This window comes from Jaculus jaculus, chromosome 18 (assembly GCF_020740685.1).
Source record: "Jaculus jaculus isolate mJacJac1 chromosome 18, mJacJac1.mat.Y.cur, whole genome shotgun sequence".
Classification (NCBI taxonomy): Eukaryota; Metazoa; Chordata; class Mammalia; order Rodentia; family Dipodidae; genus Jaculus; species Jaculus jaculus.
Window position 1 is genome coordinate 608,263 of NC_059119.1, and position 24,139 is coordinate 632,401.

Sequence of the window (24,139 nt, forward strand, 5' to 3'; positions counted from 1 at the left end):
AAGGTAGGGTCTCACTCTGGTCTGGTCCAGGCTGGCCTGGAATTAACTCTGTCATCTCAGGGTGGCCTTGAACTCATGGCAATCCTCCTACCTCTGCCTCCCGAGTGCTGGGTAATGTATTTTCTAACTAATGAAACAGTAATCATTAAAGTAATTCTTGTGAAGAAATCATATAACATATTTTAATATTTACATTTAATTACTTGGGATAGATAGAGTGGCGAGTTAGAGAGTGGATGGAGAGAGAGAATGAATGGCATGTCATGGTCTCTTGGCACTGTACAGAGCTCCAAACTCGTGCGCACCTTGTGTAACTGACTTTTCATGGGTACTGAGGAATTGAACCCAGGCCATCAGGCATTGAAAGCATGTGCCTTTAAATGCTGAGCCATCTCTCCAGCTCCTAAAAATATTTCTTTTTTAAAATTTTTATGTATTTATTTGAAAGTGACAGACAAACATTGAGAGAAAGAGGGCGGGAGGGAACAGAGAGAGAGAGAGAGAGGAGAGAGAGAGAATGGGTGCACCAAGATCTCCAACCATTGCAAATGAACTCCAGATGCATGCACCACCTTGCGCATCTGGCTTCACTTGCAGTGGCTGGAAGCCCTGGCACACACTCACTTTTTCTAATGGTCTCCCACCCTCTCTCTCATTGAAAACAAATCATATATAATATATATTTCCATATGTAATATATATTTCCATATGTAATATATATATTTTCATATATAATACATATTTCCATATAATATATATTTCCACATTTAATATATATTTTCATATATAATACACATTCCCATATATAATATATATTTCCATATCTATAATACATATTTCCATATATAATATATATTTTTTCATATATATGGAAGCTGTCATCTTAAAAATGTGGTCTGGAAAGATTGCTCAGTAGTTAAGACATTTGCCTGAGAAACAACCTGAGTTTGATGCTCCAGTATCAACATAAGGCAGATGCATGTGGTGGAACAGGCATCTGGAGTCCAGTTGCATTGGCTGGAGTCCCTGGCATACCCATTTGCTTGTTCTCTCTCGTGCAAATAAATAAATAAAAATTTAAAAAAATCATAATGCCTATTGTGAGTGGTTTGAAATGTGTGTAAATTCAAGCTCCAAACAGATGCTACTGTTTTACTATCATTCAGCAAATAGCCCTTCCCAATTAACAAGGCAAACAAAATAAAGCGAACAAGTGATAAATCATTTTTAATTGCAGAAGAAGCCACTAACCATTGTAGCAAGGAGACTTCTTGCATATCCTTACTAGACAGTTCTTTTTTCCCAGTCTCTCAGTGCTCTCTTGATACAATTGAGAGACCCTGCTGTGGTCTTATATGCTGCTGGTTCTGGACCATGGTGGGACAATGCCTCAGTTGCCTAGTTTCATGAAAAGGCTGTAGTTTTCTTCCAAAGAGTCCAATCTTGTAATAAACACCTAAGCATGGCATTATCTGACTGTACTCACCCATCACAAAATACACGAGAATCTTACTGAAGATTTCCAACATAACAGACTCAAGCTCATGTTCTTTCATGGTTAGAAACAGAAGTAAAACATATGTACACATGCCTGCATGTTATATGTTGTCTATATAGCACTAAGACAGAATAAGGTATCTTTGTTAGGTGTTTGGGGTGACTGGGCCCCTGAAAGTAAAAAGGCAGGAATGTCTTAGGTATCCTTTCAGTCTTCACTTTGTTAGAACTCAAAGAATGATCTGACTTCTTATCTCTTCCTTAGATCTGTTTTTCCAAAAACAACTTGAGTCCCTCCTGGGAGGGAGGTCACATTTCCTAGAATTTAAATCCAATCTTGACATTGTGGTTGGTCAAGTTCAGCCCTCAGAACTTGGTTTCAGGCTACCCTCTTCCTGAGCCAGCCTCTAGCACAGACCAATCAGCTATCTCTCTGTCTCACCTGAGCCAGAAGGTATGGTCCACCACTATAAAGTTATAAATATGTTTACCGGGGGCGGGGGGGGCAAGCTCTCTTGTTTGGATCCTGAACTTCAAGGTTCTGGTAAGCTTCCCTTGTCTCAGCCTAGTTGGGCCTAGATAAGGAGACAACCCCCTTACTGCACATGGGCTATTTACCCCCTTCTACCATCCACTTGGAAAGAGCTCTTTTTACTTTCTTTTTTTCCTCACTAACTCTCTTTATACACTTCTTCCAGGCATACCACATAAGCTCTCAGACCATGTGAGTGTATCTATCGCCCTTCTCTTGATTTTGTACTTCCCTAAATAAATATAATAACTTACTAATTGTACTTCTCAATCTTATTTTATCCAATTCTTTGGTTAAAAGCAGAAAATAACTAACAGTTTGGTGTTCAAGGTCTTTCCTGGACTCCCCACAAACCTCATATCAACACTAATTTTGGTTACATAGTATATAACAAATTTAACCCTGCAGAGGAAGATTTTAGGAAGATAATTATGCAGAGAAAATGTGTAAACTATAAAACCATATAGGGGAAGACATAGTTGTGTTTTGCTTTGCACATTATTCCTATTATATACTGGAGAAAGAGAAGCTAAATATGTATTACTTTATGTAAGTTCAATTTAGTTTCGCTGCCTCTGACTTCACCCAGCTCCTTCCTCCATCCTGCCTATAAATAACATCCCACCTGACCTGTCAGTTCTTCATCCATTTCTAAGCCATGGGATAAGCCTGACTAAGACTATGTCTGCAGAAGAAAACATGCCAGATACTTAATATGAACCCAAATAAAAGGTGAGAAAGAAGGCAGAAAGAAGGAAAAATATAAAGACAGGAATGTGAAGCCAGTATAAAGAAGTTCTAGCACGTAAGAATGTATTCCTCTCCTTATCATCATGGGAAACTATAATTGTAGAACTTATGGTGCTCAGAAAAGTGACTTTTCAGTTTCTCTTCCTCTCCTCTCTGAGTGTGTGTGTGTGGGGGGTGTGCATATTTCAGGAACATACCTCAACATTCCCTTCCTATTGTTCTACCTGGTTTTCTACATCTAAATGAATACTTCAGCAAAACTGTATCTTAGTTTGCTCCCACAAACCCTTCTCACTTTCTTCAGCCTCATTTTCTAGCCTCTGAATATATTTGCAGGTTGAGGAATCCATAACCAGCACCCTATATGATTTGAGAAATAGCCATTTGGGTTCTTCCTTGCACATAGAATGATGGGCAAGGAACACCTTTTCTTCTGTATGAATGTTTCCAAATATATGCTGATTCTTCAAAATTCCTTAGTCTTCAAAACAAACCCTTCCCACCCTTTCATGTACTCAGAGTCAGACTAACATAAATGTAAATGGATGCATATCTTTTGTAATTTTCCATGGGACTATATGGTATGTGTGTTCCTACATTTGTCCATGTGTGTGTTCAAGGAGGCAATAGGTCAACATCAGGTGTCTTTGTCAGTCACTACTCACCATAGTTTTTTAAGACAAAGTTTCTAACTGAACCTTGAACTCACTATTTTGGCTAGAAGAGCTAGCCAGAAAATCTTAGGGAAACTTCTGCCTCTGCTTCTCAAGCATTAAAATGCTGGTAAATCTGAAACCAGGGTCATTGTGCTTATATAACAAAGACTTTACCAACTGAGCCATATCCCTAGACTTTGACTTCTCATCTTTGAATTCCCAATAAAATCAGACAAAAATAAGGTGGTAAGAATATCTGCTGAAGTATTTAGCAAATCTCTCTATAGGGGCTCTGAGAAATCCATCATACTTCTGCTGGCCACCAAGAAGTCTGTCCAGAGACTACCTCCTCCCACTTCCACTATTCAATAACCCCATGGGAGCTGGATACCTGGCTTTGCATGGAGATAAAAGTTTTCTTTCATTATACTTGCTAATCCTTCCCCCTTGCCCTCCTTGCCAACAGCACTCCCATCTTCTGAGATAACTGCCTTTTCCAAATGCTGCAGGGGCTTATTGCATTTCCAGAGTCCTGAAAGTGGGAAACACAAACCGTTCCTACAGAACTTGCCCCAATAAAGTCTAATTCTTTGTTATAAAGATTCTTACTTGTTTCTATCTTGTTCCCTGGTGGGAAAATAGAAATACTATTATGAGGACTGATATTAACTTCTGCTTGCTACTGCATGGACATAAATTGGACAAAAAGTAGAAATTAATTAAGAAAAAAATGAAAGAAAGGAAGAAATGGATGGAAGAGGGAAAGAAGAAAGGAAGGAAAGAAGGAAGGAAGGAAGGAAGGAAGGAAGGAAGGAAGGAAGGAAGGAAGGAAGACATAAAATGCTTGACTGGCCAACTTCATTTGTATCTCTTCAATACTATAAAGAATAAGAATACCAAATATTTTTCTGCGATGATTAGAAACATACCAAAGTTCTAATGTAATACAACACATGAGAAAATTTGGATGAAATTCTAAATTCTCTATTAATTTATTATCTATTGAAAGTCTCCTCCATTTCATTACTCTCCCCAGTCAAGAAACGTTTCCTGTGATTTACACTTCAATCACCACAATAAAAAATATGTTTGGATGCCCTATCTCTCAGGAAGTTGAAATCAATTTTTCATATAATTTCAGAATGTATTGTCAGAGCTATGGTGAATGAGATATAGTAACATTTTCTCCAAATTTTCCATGTTAAAATTGAATTTCAGGGACTGGAGAGATGGCTTAGCAGTTCAGGCACTTGCTTGCAAAAGCAAAAGACCCAGGTTTGATTCTCCAGGACCCACATTAGCCAGACGCACAGATGACACACACATCTAGGTTTTGCTTGCAATGGCTGGAAGCCCTGGCATGCGCATTTGCTCTCTCTCTCTCCACCTGCCTCTCTTCTCTCTCAAATACATAAATAATTTTTTAAATATTGAATTTCATGGATCTAACAGCCTGAGCAATGTCTGACATTCCCCATTCTTCCTTCATATTCTCTAGTTTCTGTGGCCACTGGAACAGTGCTTTGACCATGATTTCTCTCTGCTATCCTACAGGAGGAAATCCTGAAGTCTGTTCTAGGCAGTTACTGTGATGGGGAGGGTTTTGGGCAAATACACACAGAGATTAAAAGAGAAAGGCTGAATAATGAGAAATGCAAATCAGAATAAATCTATAGTAGTTCCATTCATATCTAACAAAGTAGACTTTAAGCCACAACTATTTAGAAGGGATAAACAAGGCCAATACATATTAATAAAATGAATACTCTATCCAAAAGATATAATAATTGGGGCTAGGGTGATGGCTCAGCTGTTCAAGGTACTTGTTTCACAAACCTGGCAACTGTAGTTCAGACCCATGTCAAGAAGATGCAAAGCAGTGCATGCTACTTTAATCCAATGGACCTACAACAGGAGGTGGAGTTTAAAGAATCCTAAACCTCATGGGCCACATAGTTAGGTCTTCTCAGTGGCATCAAACAGCAACTGTCTCAAACAAGGCTAAAGGAGAGAAACAACACTTTGAGGTATTCCTCTGACCTCCACATTCACGACATGGCATAAACATGCTCATAAATTCACATCACATACATATCACTCACACAGAGATAATTAAATAAAAAGAAGGTATAATAATTGTAACTATGTATGTACTGTCAACACACAGAAGTTCATAAACAAGCACTAGTGGACATGAAGGGACAGATAATTGTAGAAACAATAGTGTATGGTTTCATTTACACACACTCATCTATAAATAAATTATGCAGACCAAACAAAAAACCAAACAAAGAAAATAAGAAGGTAAATTTCAGAGCTAAAGTGCCCATAAATAAAACCAAATAACATTTTAAACAAAATAATAACAAACACAATTTTTTAAAGGAAAAAGCTATATTATGAAAAAGTAATATGAAAGATGAGAAGTTCTGGGACTAGCCCTCAATAGCAGTGCATGCAAGATGAGGTACGAAATCTTCCACTGGATTTAGTATGAGATACCTGGCACACTGGCATGGAGAATTCCAGAGAAGTCATGAAGTTGGAAACTTGATTGCAATAAAAGCAGCAAAATTGCTTAAATGCATCACTCTATAGCTCCTAGAATTTTAAGTTGAATTCAAACTTATAAACCTAATTCTTCATAGAATCAAAGTCACCAGAAAAGTGGTTATTTCCTGCAGAAGTCAGCAAAGACAGACATTTATTTTCTCCATGAGAATAACTTTAGCTACCTGGGACAGAATACAACATTGAATGCATCTGACATTAGTGATGATTTATCCTGCAAGACAACCTAAGCCACCCTAACAGAGTAGGTGACTACAATGTTAAATAGTTTTGATAATACATTCTGTAATGTTTCCTGAATTCTCTCTGCTAAGAAAAAACAATAAACCTTAAAGCATACACTGTAAGTGGTGAATTTGTTCTTTCTTTAAAATTGGTGCTGTGGTTTTATCAATTATTATATTCTAACCCCATTATGTGCTGCAAAGCTGCAGGAGAGGGAATTTCCTGACTAATTGTGTCCCCATGTATTCCTGGTAATATTCTTACCAACTATGGTCAACATTAAATCACAAAACAGCTGACAGGAGTATGAAGAAAAACAGTGATGTGCGTGTGTGTGTGTGTGTGTGTGTGTGTGTGTGTGTGTAGCAACAGATAGAGACTTAGGGTACAAAACAGCTGAAAATATAACTCACTAACCACATTATAATATAATAAACATAATAATACAATATAATAGTATCAGAATAAAAGTAATGTTGCTCAATAGACCTTCCACAGTTCTTTGATGCTGAGAATTTCAACAGTCAGGGGAGGACATTTGATCTATCTCACCTCCCTTGTGGAAGATAAACAGTTGACCAAAACATCATCCATAGTTCTTGGCACCTTGTGAATACTCAAGAGTTTTCTTCATTTATCAAAAAAAGAAAAAAACCTCATGAATACATCAGAGAAAATAGAGAAAAGTCACTAAATCAAATTCTTACATTATTAGAGTCATGCATAAGCAACCACCAGTTTACTGAAGCAGGTTCAGAAAACATTTAAGATTTAAAAAAAATATTAAACAAATAAAGTTGAAATTTAATCTATGAGTTTTCCAATTATTTTCCACCACAGTGTTTCATTGTTTCTTTTTAATTTTATTTATTTTGTTTTTTGGAGGTAGGGTCTCACTGTAGCTAAGGCTGACCTGGAATTTACTACATAGTTACAGGGTGGCCTTGCTTCATTGTTCCAATGCCTTATAGCCTAAAATAGTCTAAGTCCTCATTTAATGTACATTTCCATTTACAAACTGTACATATTCTCCTTGATACATTTTCCCATTCCTCCTTTTGACTCAGAACAATATACACATGTTTATCTGAGTTAAAAATCTTCCTCACTTTTAACTTTTATACTCACATAATTTGACTACTTTTAATCCATCTTCACTCTTGTTTTTACAATTCATTAATTCTTTCCAAAATTCCTATTTCTTCCATGTTCCATAAACATTTCTTGTATTAAGCAACTAAATTACCAAAATGTACTCCAGAATAAGATAAATGTTCATAAGTAAAATTATTCACATTTCATTTTATTTTTAAGAATTTAAGGTGAAACAATTAGATGCTTGCATTCATCTTTCTGCCAATTAGAAGACCATTGTCTGAAATGCCAGAAAAGGCAATGCACTATTTCACAATAAGAAAAAAGTTCAGCATTTTTGCTTCTACTTTCTCCTTGCAAACTAATCTTCAAAACAAATATTCATTTATTTATTAAATATTTATAGAGAAAGTCCAAAATTCTCAATACTGAGCAAGTGAGTGGATTTGAAAGGTATATTCTGTAACCCCTAAAGGAAATATGGCCTTTCTTTAAACTCATAAGGCATGAGTAAAAGGTCAACAATTATGCCTGAATTTTACAAGTGAAATCATATAGCTTATCAGTATCAAATGATCTATCATAGCTCATGTAGAATTATGGTAAGCAAAGCATTTTACTCATGAGCTGATTCCATCATTTCTATCTAGACATTTGTAATGATGAGGTTGGTGTTGGTAATAGTGATGGTGGTGATGGTAATGATCTTGATGCTGATAGTGACAGTGATGATGGTGGTGGTGATAGTGATGATGATGGTGATAAGGACTTGCTGAACAGTCCTTGTCTCCAGGTCCTATGCTCAGAGAGCTTGTATATATGAGTTCTGTATACATTTTACTATCCTTTGATCATAGAAAATAGTTCTTGGGGAGGATATACATGCCACTCACTGGTAGTCGTGATTTGATCCAGAATTAAAGCTCTCCTTCCTCTGGCTGCACACCATCCTCCCTCTATCAACACACTTAGGACAATAGGAAGATCCTCCTTACTCCTGCCCTTCAAATATGCACAATGTACCTTGCTCTCTATCTTTGAATCACAGATTTTATCCTCCCATGCACCTTCCTTTTATCTCACTTTCCCTTTTTATCTCCCTGAGGTTCTTTTTCTATTCTTTTTCCCCCAATTGTGTATGTTTTCATTGAAACAGAATATGCATAGGTAGCCTATTGTGACTTCAAATTCAGTATGCCCCTGCTTCCATCAGCCTTAGTGCTAGGATTATAGGTTTAAGCATCACCACACAACATCTACCTGTTTTGTTTGTAAGGTTTACTGTTTGGCTTTCTTTTTAAATATTTTTATTAATTTATTTTTATTAATTTATTTTACACACAGAGAGAGAGGCAGTTAGAGAGAATAGGGGCATGCCAAGGCCTTCAGCTACTGCAAAAGAAATGTAGATGCATGCAGCTCCTTGTGCAGCTGGCTTACTTGGGTCCTGGGGAATCAAACCTGGGTCTGTTGGCTTTGAAGGAAAGCACCTTAACCACTAAACAATCTCTCCAGCCCTACTGTTTGTCTTTCTACAGTATACTATTTTTTTGTGTGGTTTTTTGAGGTAGGGTCTCCCTCTATCCCAGGCTGACTTGTATATAATTCACTCTGTATTCTCAGGATGGCCTCAAACTCATGATGATCCTCCTACCTCTGCCTCTTGAGTGCTGGGATTAAAGGTGTGTGCCACCACACCTGGTATCTACAATCTACTCTTTTCCTGCCAGTTTATTCCCATTTACCTCTGCTGTCTCACTGCATGTCTGTTTATTACTCTTCTTCCACCTCTCTGTTAACATGCCTTCTTGCTTTAATTTCACTGTGTGTGTGTTTCTGTACTTTTGTTTTATTAAGTAGAAATGTAGTATGGATACATCATGTGTTAGTACCAATATTTCCTTCCTCCCTGCCTCCATTCCACGGGGAGCCATCCTCAATGATTTGCTGTCATTCATCATGGGGTTATAGTCAGCCAATGTGGGGTTGGGGGCCAATGACTCTGGATATTCCCTCCTACCCTGTGGCTCTTATAATCTTTCCACTCCCTCTTCTACAGACCTCCCTGAGCTGTGGTGGTGTTCTTTTTGCTCACCCTTCTCTAACTTTTATAGGCACATATCTCTCTCTGTTTCTAATTTGATAGTGTCACTGCTCCTGTTTCTGGTAGGGGGTACCCATCTGCCAGTGTATTCCTGAGACATCTCTTGTCTCTGTGAATCTCTTAGACTAAGGGATTAAGGCAACAGAAAACTCTCATCTAGTTCCAATGGTCCCTCTCTGGATTCCAGTGGTGTCTGGGAAGTTGAAGACATCAGTCCATTCAGTGATAAAGCATAAAGGAAAGTCACTGTTCTTGGATGAATAATTTGCATTTCCATAAGGACTCAGTGATGGTGAATCAGTAAAAGCTCATTCTGACACCTCCATGAACACCACAGTGAGAGCATTCATTAGAGAGCCTCTTTGTGAATGAGGCAGTTCATGCAACACACTGATGTCCTCTCACATTCCGGAAATGATGCACAGTGCTGCTTGAAACTGTCCTTTCACTGGGTATTAGAATGACTGACTTTCCAAAGTAACAGGAGCTATGCATCTGCCATGGCCCGAGAAGGCTTACACTTTAGAAGCCATACAGAAACTTACACCTCCTGCCGACTTCATGCTCATCATGCCGCATAATACATAAGCATTGAATTTTTCCACGTACCAGCCTGAATGAGGAAAGAATGCTTTATTTTCCTTTTGTTTCTTGAAATAATGACTGATGTGTCTTTTGCATTTGTAGGCTCGGTAGCCAAGATCTCATATCTAATGCTGAGTGCAACCTTTAAACTGCTTGAGATAAAAGGAAGTAGTTTGTCTGCTAAGTACCAACTAGAAACTTATCTTTAGAATGGAAAGTGTTGTTGCTTTTGTTATTTCACACATACACACACATGTGCAAACATAAACCATCTTAAGTGATCAGAATTGTATTATAGATTAGTTGGCATCTTGATTCCCCTTTTTCTCCTTCTTGACATCAACTCCAGTAGGATTAAGTATAGATGTAAACACTGAGAGATATATCGAGGTTCTGAAGACAGTTCTTAACTTTGGATGAGAATTTGAGGTTTCTTTTTACCTTTTATAAATAATACAGTGTGTGTGTGTGTGTGTGTGTGTGTGTGTGTGTGTGTAACTAGCATGTCAGACTGGGACTTATATTCTGACAAAATAGTTCACATTCATCCGCATTCTCCATCATCAGTTTAGTACTTTGAACAATGCATCCTAGGTGGAAACTCTACGAAGCAATGGTGATTACCTTCATATTCAGAATCGGATCCCAAAGAAGCACTTCCTGCATCAGTAATGTCTATGTATATTCACCATCCTTTTTCCCACTGTCAACTATGTGACCCCAAAATTAAATTTAAAAGAATATTTCACATTATCTCCGTCTCTTAGTTTTTTGACCTTTGGATTTGTATAGAGACTCTATAAGAGGACACAATCTTGCTATAAATTACTCATAGTAGCTCTTTGTTTTTGCTCTCAAATTTGATTATGGATTGTAATGAATCCCCCAAAATACTCAGTGTTATAAGAACCAATGCATGAAGCCCCATGGGTCATTATTAGTTTAAAATCTAGTCTGCTACATTATAAAGTGACAACACACAGCTTCTATTACAAAAGGAGCTGTGTGTTTACCCAAACTCAAGCTTGAGTTGGAAGTACTCAATACTTTATAGCTTGGAAAACATCTCTGTCTAAAGCACTCATTGGAATATTCAAATCAGACATGATTTTGATGTAAAAGCCAACTGTACCTTGAATGACAAAATGGTTCCCGTGTACCAGAGATTCCAGAAGGAGGGTAACACATTTAAAGATCCAAAACTAAAATAAGTAAAAGAAGCAAAACCTACACATATAGGTAATATTGGTTTCCAGGTAAAATGAAAGGTTTAGACAATATACACACCCCTTTAATTAAGAATTAATTCAGTATCTCTGTTTAGATTGTTATTGTTGCCAACTTTAATGTATTAATAGGTTTAAATCCTGAATGAAGCTTAAAACTTTGTATTTTGTCCAAGTGTTAGGACAAAGCTCAAATGTAAGTGTATATTAGGGATCCTATTAGAAAAAAAAAAGTTGAAATAATAGTGGGTTTATTTGGAATCTTGTGTAATTTTATAGCATATAACCTGGAAGGAAAGTTTCTACTGCCTGATATCATACCTGCACAATTACAACATGGACCAGTGAACACTTTAAGTCCTATAAAATGCTCACAGCTTGGGGTAGCTTCATTTCTTTAAAATTTTACTTTTTAATTTTTATGGAAAACCCTCATTATGAATTCATTAAACAAAAATTCTCATGATCAAGTGATAACAGAAAAGAATCACTAATTATTCAACCCATTTTGCTTGAAATATATTTTGTGATAAAATTTGTGATTCCTACTTTGAGAAAAATCTAATAATTGTCTTTTACACTTAATTTCAAGCTTAAGCTGTGCATCAGAACATCAGACTAGTGAAACATGTAAAAATTAGTGTTTACCTGACTGTCTTGATAATGTGTAAAAATTAGATAATAATGTCTTACAATCCACATTATGCAATATCTGAATGTGAAAAGACTAAGAAACAGCATAAACATTCAATTTTAAGGTGTTTTTAGAGTTAAACCTATCAATTTTTTGTGCAACTGATTTTATACTTCACATATTCACCAATCACATATCAATAGTAATAATGAACATGATATATATATATATAGGAAATTCCTAGAAAATAAAAGTTTTTTTTCAGGTCTTTTTATCATGAATATTCAAATTCTCTCCATAAGTTCCAACAGAGCAGCTTACAGTGGATTTCACAAAATTTGACTGGAACAAGTCATTTAGCAGGTAATGCTTAGAGTCACCATTGTGGGGCTTCACATTCCCTGCTGAGCACATTAGTACATCTGAGAGGTGAGCAAGTTGACACTCAGTGGAATTGAGCACCCATGAAATTGCAATTTTTTTTCCAATAGGAAAATGAGCCCAAGACAAGGGAAGCAAGTTGTTGAACTTGACAACTCTTGTGTACAGATAAATGCACATACTCAGCTAGCTACAACAGAATAAGCTGAAGAAATGATCAAAGAGAAAACCAAGTTCACATAAGCACACTTCTTTACATGCTTCCCATAGACTGTGCAAACTATAGCAATGTTCTGTGCTTAAACTATGCCTAAAGAAACCTTATTTTCTGCTCTAGTGCTAAGCAACACAGTATTAAGTATTTGGTTACTGTGCTTGACAACTGGCTCTTTTGTGAACATATGGGAGCATGATTGGAGTTAACCTTACAAAAGGCCACAGCATTTTTCTCCAGGGAACCTGGGCTCTCTGCATTCATGCTACAATTCACTCAGACTGAAGAGAAACATCCAAGTACCAACAGACTGTCTGAAACTTGTTAATTAGGTCCATATACACTGGAGCTGGCAAGGCATGTTGTTTAAAGCAAGAAAGCGACTAATACTGATATAGGATTAATTTTGTATTACCTGGATAAAGTGAACCTAAATTCAAACTCTATGTATTTAGTTTTCCCAGATACATTCCAGAAGGAATGCATACTTTTCACATTTATGAGTTTTGAGAACATCAGAGAACTTAACACCAAAAACAGAAACTATAACACTCTTGATTACTCATTTCAACATTAATGTTATTTAATTACACACTTAACCACTAGTACCATCACCAATGACCACCCATAAAATATCAGTATTTTCACACACCAAAAATGAAAAGCATCATATGAGTTCTGATGACATTTTCTGTTTTGTCTTTGGGAACAAAGAAGTAGAGAATGTGATAGAGGATTAATACTTTCGGTATATGCCATCCCTAAGCAGTTACAGTTCAAATGTGTGACCTTATCAATATGATAGTGCCATTTCAACAAAATTACAAGCCCACTCAGCCAACAAGAGACAAGGAGAGTAAGGAGTTATGTTTACTTTTTCACCAAATGATCGCTTGATCATGATCCTCCTGTGTTCTCTGAAGGAACATGCCTGAAAGTGATATTGTAACAAACTGCACTGAAATATGCTCTAACTTTCTGGGTAGATAACTCCTGTCTGATATTTTAAAAAGCAAGAAGAAGATTCGCAAAGCAAAACAACTTACTTGCAGTTTAAAGTTTCATCTTGAATGTATGTATGATCTCGAAGCAAATTTTCTTGCCAAGAATGCCTCTTGAACATCCGTTGAAAAAACAGTCCAGGTTCCGTAGATTCATTCACACATTACACCTCTTGTTTCTGGTGAGCCACTAATATCCACTTTCATATCATCATGAAAATGTGACTGGAGAAAAATAAAATCACAAGAAAACAAAAACCCTCAACATATTTACTCAAAAGGTGTACAGTCTCATCCCTCAGTCCTAGGTGTGTGCTAAATGCCTCAGTTACCACAGCGGCTAACTTTAAGCTGCTAGCAGGAATCTGTCTGCCCTCTATCTGTGACTATTAGCTCAGCACGTTAATTCACTGGCACAGTTAATTCACTGGCACAGACGCAGCAGCAATTAACTCTGAGCTCCTCACAGCTTATGCAGTAGGCAGCTGGGTGTGTTGAGCCACTGAGTTGACTGGTGAGCACCCTGCACCAATTAGTAGCAGGTGCTACAGCCCAAAGGACAATTCGACCTCCCATGGATCAGTTGCTGGTGGTTTTATTGGTCTGTGTCCTTCCAGCCTATCTGGTGGTTTTTTATTGTTTTACTTCAGTAGGACTAAGGAGTTTAGGAGCTTGTTTCCAATGACTATTATTGACTAGGCAAAATAATCTCTTAAGCTCCTTTTCCTATCTGCCCTTCCTTTTTATGTCTTCTCCTTTCCCTTTCACCTTTCCCTTTCATCAAATACACTTTCCAATATGAATTTTTCCACATCTTTGGGATATACCAAGGTTTTGCACAGTTTTTTAAGCTAACAGGATTTTATAAGCATATATGACTCATAAAACAATGTCATGCAGAAACATACATAAATTTCACCTGAGAATCTTATAAGGAAGGAGTTAGAAAAGCAAAAGGCTCAAGTCCCTCAGTGGGAGCCTTCTTCATAGGTGAGATGATTAGTCACCAGAATCATAACTCATCCCATTTAATGACATGTGATCACAAGGATGCCTACAGAACACTGGCATATTTTGACACATTCCCTGAGACATAGTGATGTTCCATTCAAAACAAAACTCATCTGCCATTCAAATTTAGCCTTACATTGGAACGAGAGAAGTCACTATGCATATGGGAGTCATATATGATCAGACTTCTGACAAAACAGTAACATGTGCAGAGGTAAACAGTAAGCAAAGGCTTATCACAATGAACTTGCATAGCCTCGGAGATTCCATGTGTTGTCATTGTATGTGGTAGTCAAACAAACCAAACTGTTCCCTTCCTTCCCAACACAGAGGATGGGGGTGTGTAAAGGACTGTCTTATGTAATATGTTATATAATTGTAAAAACTGACTAATGTTCTACCAAAGATGCTTTTAGGATAATGATTTATTTTATTTATTTTTATTTGCAAGGTAAGACAGACATAATATATAGTCAGTCAGTCAGACAGACAGACAGAAAATGGACACACTACACCAGAGCTTCTTGACACTGCAAATGATTTGCAGATGCATATACCACTTTGTGCATTTGGCTTTATGAGAATACTGGGGATTCAAACCTGGGTGGTAAGGCTTATAAGCAGGCACCTTAACCAATAAGTCATCTATCCAGCCTTGACATTTTTTCTTTTGAGTTGATATTATATATGCTGCACATAGTCCTGGAAGGGCCTGGAGTATATAGAATATAGAACTGTAACTAAGTTGGGAATTCCATATATGCAACTATGGGGATGTTGTCATCCATGCTATAGTGAGGCTTCAGGGATGCTATTGATTTGGGTCACCCATGCTCTGGATGCAAGTCCAATAAACTCTCCTTCACAAACTAGACTTGGGTGGAATCATCACTTTGGTCTGTACTTGGTGGCCTATCTGGAGTGAGTAGACATTTATACACATCTTCCCAGGAAAAAAGTAGCAACAGTTGCTAATATTTTAAGAAGATTCTCATTTAACTGAAATATCCCACATGTGGAATAACACACACATTAAGACTGTTGAATACACAGGGTGATAATTCTAATAATAACTAACTAAGTAGAACATGTTTTAAAATAAAGATGTGACCCTCATTCCAGAGGACATTCAGGACAAACCCTGATGACACATCACAAATATAGCTACAGCACAGAAAATTTCATTCTTCCTTGTTCTCATGAGAAATAGGTTTATCAGTGTGACTCCAAAAAATAGATTGTAGTTTTATTTAATTAAATATTTACCACATCTCCATACTTTAAAATTACCAAAATATATTAGGAGAATATAAGAAATTATAATAAAACATATGGAATAAGAAAGGTATAGAAAACAATTTAAAAACATATCATCAAAGAGAACCAGTGCACCTTAAAAAATCCACAACTCTGGCATAGTAATCCATAACTCAGTGAAACACGTGGTGTATGGTATTCTAAATTAATCTCTTCTTCTCCTTCTTTTTCCCCAGTCTCTTTCAAAATCTTCCTCACTCTCTGTCTCTCCTTCATTTTAAACACATACTGTGTGGTATTCTGTATTATTCTCCCCTCCTTTTTTCCAAGTCTCTCTCAATGTTTCCTTCACTCTGTTTTTCTCTCATTTTAAGGCCCAATTGAAACATAGTCTATAGATTTTCAACAAAGGTCATTATTTCACATATGTTAATAAATCTGAACTTAACATTGATATTTTGTTTTTAAATACTTTATTTAGGAGAGAGAGAAAAAGAGAGAAGGAATAAATATGAACAGGCCAGGGCCTCCTGCCACAGCAAATAAACTATAGAAGCATGTACCGCTTTCTGCATCTAGCTTTACATGGGTAACTGGGAAATTGAATCCAGGCCATGAGTCTTTCTTTGCAAGGAAGTGTCTTTAACCACTTAACAATTGCTTCATCAATATCTCCAGAACCATGGACACACACACATACACACACACACACACACACACACACACACACACACACACACATATTTATAATCTTTAAATATATATATTTTCGACATTAACATACTTTAGTTTTAGTTTGCTTATAGAATCTTGGTTTGATTCATTTAACCTCAGAATCCCATCATGCTAGCTGTGTTTGTTCATATTTATATGTGTTATTTTGAAAAATCATATAACTAATCCTAGCAGCATTTGTGAGAATTTTTCATAAAAATGTACTGTAATGCTTTCTATTTTACAGAGAAATGCAATAGAAACAGTAATATTCTGACTGCATTCCAACGTTCAGCTCCATCCTGGAAATAGCTGTAAGTATTACCATAAACATGTGTTTCTGTGCCAGTTCATCTGAACACCATCATTTAATGAACAAATATAAGAAGTAAAATGTCTAGTCAAGGAGGCAAATCTTGTTTCTGTATTTTATCATTTTTTACTTATGTTGACAAGAGATTTAGGTAAAGATTTTATTATTATGTGTAGCTACTTAGCTTGCTAACAAGAGACTGAAAGTCCAGTTTATTCCATTAAGTAGTTTGGGTGATTTCTTATACTAACCAAAAAATGTATTCCTTATATAGGGTTTTTGATTTGGTCTTCTGCTATGAAGCATTTAATAGCATCTAATTAAAGTTCAACATTCAGTACTAAGTTGTATAGTGTTCTGAAACATATCTTATAGAGAAAGCATGGCACAAGATTTTTATTTATTTCTTTGCAAAGTGAGAATTGAGTCCTTGAGTCTGTATGAATTGCAAAGTACAGAGAAACCAATTTTTTTGAATCCAGATTAAAGCGTTACTGCACAAAATCTCCTACAATAGTATCCAAATAGCTCTGCTTATTACAAGTGGGGTCTCATCCAGTTGCCTGGAATCAAGCTATTTCAGTACATTACTATTATTATATTATACATTATATTATATGTTATATTGTTATTTAGTTCCAAAGCTGTTGGGAAGACTTCCTCTAGCTACCTGGGGCTAAGGGATTATCTTCATTCACTTTGCCATGATTTCCTGGTATATTCATTATTATTTATTGTAACATCACTTTATTGTCAGGATCTTGGTAGTCCAATTTAACTTAGCTTATTGTCAGCAATATTTATTTCACTCTAGTTTTTAACTCAGCACTTGTACCACTTAACAGTGATAACTCAAGGGATAAGAAGAGAATGATCTTCAGGGAATACTTAGGTCTATCAAGTTTTCCAGCAAGCAGCTTGTAATCTTACAAGAGCAATTTGGGGATAAAGTGCAATAAAGGACAGTTCTCATAGGAATAGCTTTCTTTTGTTCATCTACAGGGAATACATACACAACAATGCAATTTAGCTACAATATATGAATAAGCTGAACTCTTCATATCATCTTTGGAAATTCATACTTTTGCAAGATTATTGAATTTATAGTGAGAAAATGACCTTCATTTACATTTAATGGAGTTTCAAATATCGAAGTTAACTTTAATCTTGTGGGTTAGTCATTGTAAAATCATATTATTTACTATTTCTTTTTTTGGTTTTTCGAGGTAGCATCTTGCTCTAGCTAGCCCAGGGTGACCTGGAATTCACTAGGTAGTGTCAGGGTGGTATCCTCGAACTCACAGTGATCCTCCTACCTCTGCCTCCCGACTTCTGGGATTAAAGGCATGCACCACCATACCTGGCTTACTACTTCATATAATAAAAATCATTTCAAACCAGGACAATTAAACAAAGAAGTCATAAGGAAGGTAATGGTGATTAAATATTTATTAGATTCCATGTTCTCTATAAATATTTCATACTATCTATGGGCACCTCACCTTCACAACATAGAAGGTATTCAAAATTAACAAAATAGTTTAGACAGGAAAAAATTGTGATGCTACCACTTTAGTGTTACAGTTCATATATGCTAGATGTATCAGTAAGGCAAAAGAAACCAACAAAAATCTAGCAGCTTGGGCTGGTGAGGTTAAGTGCTTGCCTGCGAAGCCTACAGATCCCAGTTAGAGGCTCAATTCCCCAGGACACACATAAGCCAGATGTACAAGGTGGTACATGTATCTGGAGTTCGTTTGCAATGGCTGGAGGCCCTGGCTTGCCCATTCTCTCTCTGTCTGCCTCATTCTCTCTCTCTTTGTCTGTCGCTCTCAAATAAACAAAAATAAACAATTTTTTTTTTTTTAGTTTTTTGAGGTAGGGTCTCACTCTAGCCCAGGCTGACCTGGAATTCACTACAGAGTCTCAGGGTGGCCTTGAACTCACGGCGATCCTCCTACCTCTGCCTCCCGAGTGCTGGGATTAAAGGCGTGCACCACCACGCCCGGCTTCAATTTTTTTTTTTTTAAATTTTATTTATTTGAGAGCAACAGACACAGAGAGAAAGACAGAGAGAGGGAGAGAGAGAGAATGGGCGCGCCAGGGCTTCCAGCCTCTGCAAACGAACTCCAGATGCGTGCGCCCCCTTGTGCATCTGGCTAACGTGGGACCTGGGGAACCGAGCCTCGAACCGGGGTTCTTAGGCTTCACAGGCAAGCGCTTAACCGCTAAGCCATCTCTCCAGCCCCAATTTTTTTTTTTTTTTTTAACTGTAGCAGTTTAACACAACAGAAAGCTGGGTCCTACAAGTAGTGGTCAGAATGCTGCTGAACTGAACTACTTTCCCCACTGGCTTGGATAAGGAAAGATTATTTTTGTAAGATCATTCAAGCTGTTTGTAGAAATCATTTGTTTATAACTGTGTGTGTAGTGACCTTGATTTGACTTTTTAAAAAAATTTTTTGTTTATTTTTATTTATTTGAAAGTGACAAAGAGGAAGATTATAGATAGATAGATGATAGATAGATAGATAGATAGATAGATAGATAGATAGATAGATAGATAGATGATAGATAGAGAATGGGCATGCCAGGGCCTCCAGCCACTGCAAACGAATTCCAAACACGTGCACCCCCTTCTGCATCTGGCTAACGTGGATCCTGGGGAATCGAGCTTCAAACCAGAGTCCTTAGGCTTCACAGGCAAGCGCTTAACTGCTAAACCATCTCTTCAGCCCTTGATTTGACTTTTAATGACTGTGCTGGAAGATGCTTTTAGTCACTAGAAGCTGCCCCAGTTCTCTCCTATGCCTGCTAGTTGGCAATTTATAACAGAACTCAATACCCCCAGTAGGAGCTGTGCATGTGAGAATAGGAACATTATCCATGCACTACTACATAATCACAAGGCTGATGAATGGTCCCCTCCACCATATCCTGCTGACTGTAGAAAGTTAGGTTTCTCCATGGTTGTCAGGTTAGGGGACTGACAGTTCTCACAGCCTACATCACCAGCCATCTTGGAACAAAGCCCTTAAATTATATCAACTCCCAATGCATTTAATATATTCAGTCACAGATCAAATAATCACTATACATGCATAAATTTTTATATGTATGTATGCATATATGTATGTATGTATGCATTTGTGTTGTAAATGTGCATAGTTGTACATATTCATATGTGGGTTCATGTGAGTGTGCACCAGCATGTGGATGCCAGATGTCAAGATTGGGTGTCTTCCTGAGTCACTCTCAGCCTCTGCTTTTACATCAGTTCTCTCACTGAACATAGAGTTCACTGATTCATCTAGTCCAGCTAGTCATCTGGTCCCAGGGACCCTTCTGACAATGGGATTGTAGGCACACGCCACTGCATCTCTGAGTGGATCCTGAGGATCCAAACTCAAGTTCACATGATTATTCTGCAAGCATGTTTTAAACGGAGCCATCTGCTCAGGTCCCAAAATAATAATGTCATAAGATAAAGTAGTTGATGATTTTCAACATTTTTTTTAATATGGTTGAAAACTGTAGAGGATGTTTGCATGAAAAACTATGCCTTTACATTTTTTATTTACTTATTTACATGTAATATGTGATAGTGTATGAGTGTATGCATGTCATTGTGTGTTTGTGTGTGCTAGATTCTCTTGCCAGTACACATTAATGTCAGATATTTGTGCTACTTTTTGCACATGGTTTTCTGTGAATGTCTGAAAAATTGAACCTGGCCCAGCAGGCTTTGCAAGGGGTGCCTTTTAACTACTGAGCAAAATCCCCTACACCAAACTATATATTTTTATTGGAAGAAAAAAACTCATGATATCAATTTTCTATTACTACTCTGACCAAATCAAAACCAGAACAAATAGAAATGTTTACAAAATGAAACAACAGAAAATAGTCAAAAGGCTTTCATTACAAATGTAAGCTTTATACATTGGAAATATTCCACACATAATTGGACCACCTGCTATGAAGCTGCCTTCTATACTGTTTGTTAAGAACTAGAGAATTTTTTTCATTAACAATGAAAAATTTCAATCTTACTTTGTGTTCTCTGCTTGCTTTTAATAGAATAATCCTAAAGATTACTGAGATATCCTTTTAGGTAGTTTAGCTAGGCCCACTGCACAGGATTTTGTATGCATGTCATTTGATATAAAAATAGAATCACAAATCTATTTAACATGAAATATGTTAAGTTAGTCATTTAAATTTTAATTGTTAAAATTCATAATAATAGGGCTGGAGAGATGGCTCAGTGGTTAAGCGCTTTCCTGTGAAGCCTAAGGACCCTGGTTCGAGGCTCGGTTCCCCAGGTCTCACATTAGCCAGATGCACAAGGGGGCGCACGCATCTGGAGTTCGTTTGCAGAGGCTGGAAGCCCTAGCGTGCCCATTCTCTCTCTCTCCCTCTATCTGTCTTTCTCTCTGTGTCTGTCGCTCTCAAACAAATTAATTAATTAATTTAAAAAATTAATAATAATAAAAATATTTCTAAAAATTACTATTATAATTTTGCTGTATTGTGAGTTAATGAACAAATTCCAATATTGTATTTTATGTTCTTTGAAACAGCATCAGTTATAGATTTTTGTTTATTTTAATGTTTGCCCTTCATAAGCCCTCTTCTCAGCAGCCTTATTTGAGGATTTATATACTAAAGCCATAAGTACAGTCATTTATACAAATGTCATTTTTAGATAAAATATGGAATATTATCAAATGTTTACTATGACAACTAAATATTGCTTCAATTTTACTTATGGTGGTTTCCTTTTGACTTAATTTCTACTCATTTTAAAAACAGAATCAAGGACATTTTTCTTAAATAAATTTACTAATAAGTATCTTTTGACTCTGTCCTTTGTCTGTTGCTCTCTTCTACAAAGGAGTCATTAGAAAATGTGGTAAGAGAGTAGTTGCATTTGCTCAAAATGTGGAAAGAGAGGAGTTGCATTTGCTCAAAATGTGGTAAGAGAGGAGTTGCATTTACTCAAAAGCCCAGTGTACACATGTCAAATAAAAACCATGTCCACAGATAAAGGGAACACAGAGCTGGAGTTGTTCTGGGGCCAAAGAGCACCCTCTCATGGGATAGCAGATTGAAATGTGTGCACAACTTAAGACCAAATACATGGACCTGATGCAATGAGTCATGGATAAAGAGAGGCTTCACTGGGTTCAGAGTCATGGGTCAGATGAAGAAAGTCATAGATCAAATGAAGAGAATTATAGGCTGCATGCACAGAGGTATGAACCAGATGAAAGAGATTCATGTCCTAGGTGCAAAAGGCCACAGACGAGATGGATAAAGTCACTTCCCAGATAAGAGAGAGACAAGCCATAGGAGTGTCATGGAACAGATGCAGAATTCTATACAAGATACAGAAAGGCATAGACCAGATGCAGAAAGTTATTGACCTGATTCATGGAAAGTGTCAATGTGGAATGTCAAGGACAAGAGGCAGAGCCATAGATTGGATGTGGTCATTTTATTCATTTGCATTGTATCAAGTCACTTAGTAACCCAGACAAACTGTTTCATTGTTTAGACCTTACAAGCACCGCCAGCAACTAACTGAAAGATGAGGAACAGCTGATTGAGTTTTCAATAATTTTCAGATGTATGTGCAATATTTGATCTTCAAATTTATGTCCTTCTTGGAGTAAAGAAATCTATTCTTTTGCTATAGCTCTGTTTATAACATTTTATAATTTCCTCACAACACAGTTGTCACCTATTATGAGACAAGATCCAGTTGCATTACAGGCTCAAAGTGCTAGGATAGCCTAGTACTGTAGATAATGGTAACAGGTAGAAATCTAGAAGCAGCGATACCTGGCAAAACATCCATCTTTAACTATAGTAAAGTTCACTTTTATGTTAATTTAGCTCTAAAGAAAGGTTAAGTGGTTAGAAACATGTACACAGAACTAGACAGAGAGACAGAGAGAAGTGGAGGGAGGGAGTGAGAGAGAAACACACACACATAAAGAGAGACAGAGAGGGAGAGAGAGAGAGGAAGTACTGAGAATTTACTCCCAACGCAAGATCTGAGTAAAAGCATTCTTCCTGATCATAATGATAAAAGCTGTCCATATAAGAAAGTATATATTAAAATGGTGAACACTTTTTGTATATTGTTAAGACATGAATATTATTTGCAAGGTAGACAGTGTGCTGATACTTCATGAAAGGCAAGACGTGAGACCCAGTTATTTTCATCATTTTTACAATTTTAATCCAGTCCTCAGACTAATCAATATTCTGCTAGTCATAATCTTCCTTTGACTTTGGTTTCAATAGGTGGAAAAGCAAGGAAACAAATATACACATCGTTATCATCACTGAACAGATTCCTGCTATAATCCACATAGTCTCCCAGAAAGAATGTCCATAAAGCCAAGGAGTTTCAAAAGGATCATCCTAACAATTCTTATAACGTTTATAGATTTGTAGAGTAAGACAAGAGGAAGTAGAAAAGTAGAGAGCATCTGCAGTAGTCCATAAGTAGAACTATCTAAGATTCATGTTTGAAGACTAATTTCTACATAACACCTTATTGGTTTTATACATATATATAATATACAATAACAGTATCTCAACATTTATGTATAAATATATATGTATATATATACATACATATATATGTAATAATTTATATATGCATACATATAAACACTAATTGCCCTATTGTATGTATGTATGTATGTATGTATGTATGTATGTATATAAAACCTAATTGCAGCATTTTATATGTGCACACATATAAATGCTAATAGCATATTCTTGATGACATAAAGAAATATGGATATTGTCTTTGGGCATTTGCTTCCAGTAACATGTTTATATAACCAAATAAAAAGGTTTAAATCTGGGAAAACTATGTTAAAGGTGCTTTCTTGCAAAGCCTAAGGGCTCAGGTTCATTTCCCCAATACCCACCTAAAACCAGATGTACAAAGTGGCACATGTATCTGGAATTCTTTTGCAGTGGCAAGAAACCCTGGCACATTCATTCTTATTCTCTCTCTCTCCTCTCTCATAAATAAATAAATAAATAAATAAATAAATAAATATATTTTTAAGAAACAATTAAACTTCAGTGAGCAAATGTGTTTAAGAGACACGTTGGTGACTCCAGGCATGAGCCCTACTTACATTTTAGTACATATTTTCAAAATACTTTTATTTGTTAATTTGTGAAGAGAGAAAGAGAGAGAGAAAGAGAGAGCATGGGCACACCAGTATGTCTCGTGTTTAAAAAGAACTACAGATGTATGTTTCAGGTTTTTATTTTTGGTTGTTTTTTTATGGTTATGTCAGAATCAAACCCATCCTGGAAAGCTTTGTATTCAAGTGCAT

At 36.6% G+C, this 24,139-nt stretch overlaps 2 protein-coding genes across 6 annotated transcripts in view; one reads left to right on the forward strand and one right to left on the reverse strand.

Annotated features, from left to right (window-relative positions):
• Pcdh15 (protocadherin related 15) overlaps nucleotides 1–24,139 on the reverse strand; it is a 1,075,820-nt gene that overhangs the window by 568,554 nt on the left and 483,127 nt on the right. For all 5 annotated transcript variants that reach the window (XM_045137141.1, XM_045137139.1, XM_045137140.1 and 2 more), the window contains exon 3: nucleotides 13,517–13,696. The gene's annotated coding sequence lies outside the window, so the exon portion shown is untranslated. The remainder of the gene's footprint in view (nucleotides 1–13,516; nucleotides 13,697–24,139) is intronic.
• LOC101616741 (protein FAM136A-like) overlaps nucleotides 1–24,139 on the forward strand; it is a 152,105-nt gene that overhangs the window by 34,298 nt on the left and 93,668 nt on the right. Inside the window, exon 4 of the mRNA XM_045137750.1 lies at nucleotides 7,977–8,084. Within this exon, the coding sequence (XP_044993685.1) occupies nucleotides 7,977–8,084 (108 nt within the window). The remainder of the gene's footprint in view (nucleotides 1–7,976; nucleotides 8,085–24,139) is intronic.